Source organism: Calliopsis andreniformis, chromosome 1 (assembly GCF_051401765.1).
Source record: "Calliopsis andreniformis isolate RMS-2024a chromosome 1, iyCalAndr_principal, whole genome shotgun sequence".
Classification (NCBI taxonomy): domain Eukaryota; kingdom Metazoa; phylum Arthropoda; class Insecta; order Hymenoptera; family Andrenidae; genus Calliopsis; species Calliopsis andreniformis.
In genome coordinates, this window is record NC_135062.1 from 1,537,990 (window position 1) to 1,545,398 (window position 7,409).

The following is a 7,409-nucleotide window of genomic DNA, read 5'->3' on the forward strand; positions in this document are numbered from 1 at the left end:
AGGCACGATTTCGTCAATTGCTGACGAGGCGGGCGGGAATGTTGCGGATTGACTGTGTGGGTCGGCGGCGGATGCGCACAAAGTTACTGCGCAACCGCGCGACCGGCAGCATTCGGTGGCGAATGAGCTCCCGAGTCGGCTGGCCTATTGCTGAGTCAGATGTCAGCACCGTCCGGCGGCGATTTGGGTATCGATAATCGATTCTGGGATTGACCAATCAGGTTTGAATAGCGAGGCTTCCAGGTTGATATCCATCTCGCTCGCCCGACCGGCTGACGAAGGGGCCAGACGACTCGTGTCTCGTGTGTTGTGTGCTCTCTCTCTGCCGTACCGAATCCTTTTTTTCGCGACGTCGTGCGTCTCTTGACCGGTCGTAAGAAAACGGTAACCGCAGCTGCGAAACCAGTTATTTCACTTACGTGAGAAACAATAATCAAGGACTGTTCAAGTTAGGTTATTAATTTAATCAATTTCTCTTTTGAAACCTTGTTTTGCTTACATAGTTAAGTTTTTTGTACAGTGACTTTTAACAACGAACCCGTTGGGTGAAATAAACACTATTAATTTCCAAAACTAATTTTCTCTAACTATTAGTGCTGAACATTATGTTAGAAACTTCCGAACCTTTCAATGGTTCTGGAGTAAGTGCCGTGTCCCTTGACACAGTCCTCTTGCCAGAGAGTCAAAAGACACTCCCCACTCCGTGGCCAGAACTTTCAGAACGATGTCCTTATTATTCTCTAGACTCTGTCTTTCTTTCTAAACGTAAATAATCAATCCACCGACACTCAACTGCTGGGAGACCCAATATGGTCCTCAGCCATCAAGTGCCAGCAAGCCTATTCATGACCTCTGATAGTCGAAATCCTGGTCATAAAATCATTTACTCTGGGACGCCCTAAGGCTACCCCACCTCTGACATCGGTAAAAAAAAAGGTCCTGACGCTAACAATTATGTCTTGAAATTCAAATGATTTTTTTAACATCTTGGGCAGTGCAAGGGGTACCACACAATTTATACTGATAGTAGTACTTATATAATTATATTTGTTGTAATAAACATACATTTCTATCGTAATTTTTCTTCGAATATTTATTATATCAATATTTGAAATTTCTGTTCCATTATAGAAGAGAAATATATCAACTAGTTAATTACAAACTGAAAGCAGTTGAAACAATGAAATGATAATGTTTTAAATGAGAATTCTGGCTGCAATTTGTTAGAACATATTTCGCACAAGCATGGCACAAATTTTCAAAAACTTGTGCGAATGAAGATGCTTCTCCGTTCTATAACCTTCTACTACAGATAACCTCTCTGTCGGTGCGTCCGAAATGTCATTCGACACTTGGCAGGTTCCCTTTCCAATGACGGCCGGCGAGCCCTGCCGAATGACCCCAAGAGCCGACGAACGAAACATGTGTTAGTTTCTTTTGTATATGTATTATGTTGACGAAAATTTACCTGAAGAATAAGAATCATAAGAAGAATCAGAAGAAAAATCATACAATTTTCGACTAATCCATGACATAATATTACAATATCTCTGTCATAGGTTGACCGATTTTATTGAAGTTGGTCTTATTGGAAAGCTCAGATGCGGTTTACATAAGAAAAATACTTTTAAATTTAGAAAATATTGCCCGTGTGATGAGATATTAATGAAATAAGTTTCAGGTAGGGTTGAAATAGCCGATTCTCGAGTAAAGGTACACGGCAGTGACAGTCGACATATACAGATATACAAGGTTGATACTTCATGTACTTGGCGTCGAAATGCTACCGCGTCTCTAGATGTTATTTTCTTGAGTGTAGAAGGATTAAAAATTGAACAAAACACTTGTCTTTTAAGGAATTTATGAAAATTCGACGTATATGTTACTCTGATGCGAAAGAAACAACGAAAATATCGGTTTTTGATTTTTTTGACTATGGCACACCAAATCGAAAAATCTGAAAAAAATCAGAGATACTAATAACAACAATATGTATTTACTGTAAAAATATGATTGTAGTTCTGAGGTTGCTTGAATGTGAAATCCGCGTTTTTGGCACTTTTTGCGTTTTTTATTTTTCACGATTTCAGTTATAGATTTAAAAATCTCAAAAAATTCTACAACACGTATTTTGGTGTCAGAAATATCTCTGATTTTTTTCGAATTTTTTATTTGATAGAGTTCGATTACTATCCCCCCAGGTTGTGATAGAGGGTTGAAAATTGACACAAACTAGTTTTTTGCGATAAACTATCGAATGACCAATCGTAAGTCAAATTTGGTTTGGGGGCACCTGTGACCTTCAGCTAGGCCCTTTAGATATGTTGTAGTCTTTAATGATGTTTAAATGTTTTCAAAATTTTGAAAAATCCTTCTATGTACGTTTAAATATTACTAAATACTACAACATATCTGAATTTAAACAAAATCCGAGATGTTACTCCAAAAAAAGTGTCCGAGTTCCTGTGAAATGACTTCTATAAAAGTATGGACTGTTAACGTCAACTTCAGGTTGCCTGTCAAGATCGTCACCGCCAGCAGAAACCAAGTTTCAGTAATGAAAACTATACTTTTTTTACTCACTTTTATTCATTTTTTGGTACTGTTCAGCACGGATAGTTTTAAGAAAATTAGCTTAGAAATTAAAGTATTTATTTCACCCAACGGGTTCGTTATCGTGAGTTTAACTGTACAAAAAAAACTTAAACATCTAATCAAAACAAGCCTTGTACAAAGAATTTCAATTAAACAAATAAAACCGAATTAAACAGCGAAAATTGGCAAAAATGTTTCTCATGTAATTGAGAACACGGATTCCGCAATTGCGATTCAGCGTTTTATTTCGCGACCGGTCAAAAGACGCACGACGTCGCGAGAAGATTATTCGGTACGGCAGAGTGAGAGCGCACACCACACACGAGTCCGCTGGCCACTTTGTCAGTCTGTCGGACGAGCGAAAAGGGGATCGATCGGGATGCTTCGATTATTTAATTTTGATTGGTTAATCTTAGAATCAATAATCGATACCCAAATCGCCGCCGGACGGTGCTGATATCTGACTCAGCGATCGGCCAGCCGACTCGGGAGCTCACTCGCCATTCGCAACAGGTACATTATCATTATTAATTCATTTATTTGGTTATTATTGCGAAATAGTTTTACAAATATAGTTAATATTAATTCAATTCTTATATTTCATATTTGTGATGTTCAAATTTTGCGCCATTTTGGTTTTTGGAGGCGCTCGAGATGTTGCACAAACAAACTGCGGCAGTTCCTTATGAGAAAGTAAGGGGAGTGCTAGCAATCCATACTTCTATTCATACTATCCGTTCACTCATACATTCTATTCATACTACAAAAAGCGAAGAACTCGCAAAAAAACGAAAAATTCGCAAAAAACCGAATAATTCGCAAAAAGCGAAGAATTCACAAAAGTGCTTTAAGCACAAAAACACAAGAAGGTCTTTGATCGCCTTTTTATGTGTAACGTTAAAATTGTCATATAAATACATTTTTTTATGGATATTGAAGATTCGAACCCAGGATCTTGTAAACTAAAAATGCCACGTGACATTTGGTGATGGGGGAAATTTTCGAGGGAATTCGTGTCTGCCCGTTCCCGATGTGTAATCACTACTTATCATGCATCATCCATGAGCATTCGTGATGATTTAAAATGGTAGTTATAATGTAACGTTAAAAATTATTCTTTTCGAATAATTTGTACGTAATATTGGTTTTTGCGGGAATATCTTCGTTGTACAGCAGGTAATCATTATTTTATGCATGCGTAGTTGAGTAATTTATCCTATAAGGATTCATTACACTGCACATAAAAAAAAATACATTTAACGATACCCCACTCCTATATCTTAAATAAAGGCGAAATTGCGTTTTTCTGTAAAGACAAAAAAACAACATTTAAAGCCTGTTAGAATCGCTTAAAATAAGTGATCTAACGGAGGTCCGGATAAGGTAAGAGTGAGGGTATAAAGAAAGAAACAGGTACACAAATTCAATTTTTAGTTGGCCCTTAGAAGGGCTTAATTTTTGCTGTGTGTCGTGGGGGCTGGGGGCTGCTCCGGTCCTCGGCGGCTCCTTGGCTGGCGGTTGATCGGCGGGCACGGGCTGGTCGCGGCGACGCCGGCTTGTGGTCTCTTCAGCGACGTTGGCGTCTGAAAAAAATAGAAACGCCGGGGAACCGCGGTGGAACCGCGGCGGTAAGCGAGAGTGTAAATCAAGCTGTACCGAAGATTCCCGACTCCAGGCTTCGATCACGAGCCTATGTGGAGGAGATAGCAATACCTTGCCTGTAACGCGAAGGTAATGCACTGGACTGTATTATCGACTCTTCTTCTGTAGCGAAGAGGAAGTCGATGAGGGAGTGGCTGGAGAGGAGGGGGGGGCCTCTTCTCTTCACCTTGCACCTTATAGAAAGGCTCGCTTCGTACGAATCCCGATAAATGCGGGGATTCGCGAGTGGGGTGATACGCTATAACTAGCGATTGCTAGTCCTGGAGGCTGAGGACGTCCAGAGGCTCCACGATTCCGTTCACCTCACCATGTGCTTCTATTCGTCACACGGGGGTTGCTTCTAAACGGGGTGGCAGAGCGCGAGTAACGCAGAGGTGATAGGCACGTACGTTAACTCTCTCTGTTGTATGCCGTCACTCAGGAATCAACCAGGCAGCGGCCTTTGCTGCTCCTCGACGAAGACGAAACTCAGAGAATCAGGGCAGCCCCCAATTCCAAGAGCGCAAATCTCACTAAATTGTCACCTTTTGATGAACTAGGTGCTATGTCGTACGTATAATACGTATTAAATCGAACAGAGCAGCTTCCTAGTCGCAGGAGACAACGTTTCAGCTGTGAAGCGAGTAACATTTCACACTTGAAATTACCAGACACTTCTGGTAACCAAACTACTTAAAATCTTGGAACTGGCTATGCTGATACTGGCTTGACGATCGGTCGAACTGACTGTCGCAAGCCTGACTGCCGAAAGACGACTGGGGCGAGAGCCGCGTGTGTCTCCGCAAAACGTGAAACATGCTAATTTTTGCCACTACGCGGCGCTCACCAATTATCTTTTGTATCGTTCTAATGTAATACGATGTACTCTCTCTCTCTTTCAGGCTCCGATGTCCCCATTCGACATCGGGCCTGGAGTTCAAAACCGTTGCTTGACAATGCTCACCTTGTTTGAACTTCAATGTTCACGAAAAAAACGAGTCATACGACAACAGACCGTGTTTTTCTGCTAGAACAACGGAATATCCAACCGAAGGCGACCTTCGGTCAGTCACGTATACCAACAGATCACGAATCTCGCGAACGAGCCAAATGCTCGTTATATAACCGCTTTTTAAACACTATCTAATCATGGAATCGGTCATACTCTATGGCTGCCCGATATGGGCGACTGCAATTCAGGACAGAGAGAATGCTATGTTGCTCAGAAGAGCCCAGGGAATTGGCTTAAACCGTGTCGTGAGGGCTTATCGGACAGTGTTCCTGGATGCCTTGCGTGTATTGGCTGATATTCTACCGCTACTCCTGAAAATAAGAGAAATGGAGAAACTATATAAAGCCTTTACTAAAATAAGGAAAAGGAATATACGTACCGGGAGAATCTCCTATGCGGACGATGACGGCGGCGTACTTGACGAGGACAACGGGTATGATGTGTATCCTGCACCCTGGATCGTTGACAATGTAGAAAGCAGAGATGAGCAGAACCAGGAGAGAGAACACTCTGAAAACCAAATTAAACAGAAAAAGAAGCAGAAGGTTAGGGCTGAGATGCTAAATAGATGGCAGATTAACTGGGATCGCTCCAGTGCTGGCCGGTGGACATACTGCTGGATAAAAAACGTGTCAACCTGGGTTGAGAGAAGGTATGGTTTGCTTGACTTTTATCTCACTCAGGCTCTAACTGGACACGGCTGCTTCCGGGAATATCTAAGAAAAATCGGAAAAGAATTAGTAGGCCACTGCTGGAACGGATGTGAGGAAATAGATGATGCTGAACCTACCTTTATGAGATGCCAGAGAAGAAAAGAACCTAGGATAAAACTAAGGAATATATTAGAAATTGACGAAAAGCAAATGACGCCAGAGAGACTGGGTGTCCTGATCTTCAAAGATGCTAAAAATTGGTTGCCGTACGCCAAGTACTGTACAGAAGTTCTGAAACAAACAGAAAAAGATGAAAGAGACAGGGAAAAAGTTAGACCTACCAGTATACGTACGGAAATCGAGGAGTCTGGAAATGATCTCTATGAAGCTATTATGGAGGAAGTTCGCGACTAAATTAAAAAGGACAAATAGGACTACTTATTAAAGCGTATGTCTTAGCCGTTTCGGACGGGATTTTTAGCGCGTGGGCGGGAATTTTTATCCGCGAGGGGCGAGGCGTGGGCGCAGTATTGGTGGGGCATGTTCGCGGCAGGGGGTGGGACATGAGTGGGGCATGGGCGAGGCATGGGTGCGTCATGGGCGGGACATTGGTAGGGCATGGGTGGGGCATGGGCGGGGCATGGATGGAGTGTGGGAGGGGTTTCCGTGGGGGAGGTACGCGGTAACGACCCTGGATGAAGGGCTGTGTGGCAAAGGGAGGGACCTCAGCGCGAGGGTGGGGCCGAGGGTACAGGGGGCGGGGCAGTGGGCCGCGCCTGGGTGGCTCTCAGCCTCCTGCGGCTGGGAGTGCCCAGTTACCGGTCCACTGCGGGGCGGGGCGGGGCGTGGGGGTGGGTCGTGAGTGCGGGGTTCTGGGAACGCATACGCGGGGGGTGGGACCGAAATGGTGAGGGCTTCGGTGGGATCCGACGCGGAAAAAAGGGGGAAAGCTCATCCGAGAGCTCGAGGGGGGATTCGGTGGCGATTGCCGCTAGGAGGGCGATGTTAATGCCGAGTTGCAGGTACGTCACCCTTCTAGCAGACCGGAACAAGTCACGGAGGTAACCGCGGTGGGTTTTAGTGGGTATGCCTAGCGGAAAACCGCTAGGAGAGTCCCACACTACCCGCAGCAATCCGGGTATGCATAATGCATTCCCCACCTCGTCAAAAAAAAAAAAAAAAAAAAGGTCTGGATTATATCTGGATTAGGTCTGGCTTAGGTCTCGAACTTAAGGTCTACTTGTAGAGAGCTGCCTCGCAAGGATACGTGTGCACACAGGAAGGGCAATTTGTTAAAATTGACTTAGGAGATCGCGATTTTCTGCGAAAAGTAGCTCGTAGCAGGGGCTACAACTTTGCTTAGGGGCAACAACCCCTACCTTCAAAGGGGTAGTTTCCAGGGATAAAAAACCCCTTTTTGCGGAAGACACCCCCAATTGTGTCTTTTTCCCGGTTCCGTCTGGGGAAACCGATTGGGGGTGATCGGAATAAGGGTAAGGTAAGGTTTT

General features: G+C 43.7%; 1 protein-coding gene across 1 annotated transcript; it reads left to right on the forward strand.

Moving 5' to 3' along the window:
• Positions 1 to 5,385: 5,385 nt before the first annotated feature.
• Positions 5,386 to 6,315, forward strand: LOC143180429 (uncharacterized). The gene has a single exon (XM_076380152.1). It carries the CDS (start codon positions 5,386 to 5,388, stop codon positions 6,313 to 6,315), a length of 930 nt encoding a protein of 309 aa, XP_076236267.1.
• Positions 6,316 to 7,409: the final 1,094 nt, after the last annotated feature.

Excerpts from the sequence above, each read along its gene's own strand:
- LOC143180429 (XM_076380152.1), top strand. The coding sequence starts at position 5,386 with ATGGAATCGGTCATACTCTATGGCTGCCCGATATGGGCGACTGCAATT.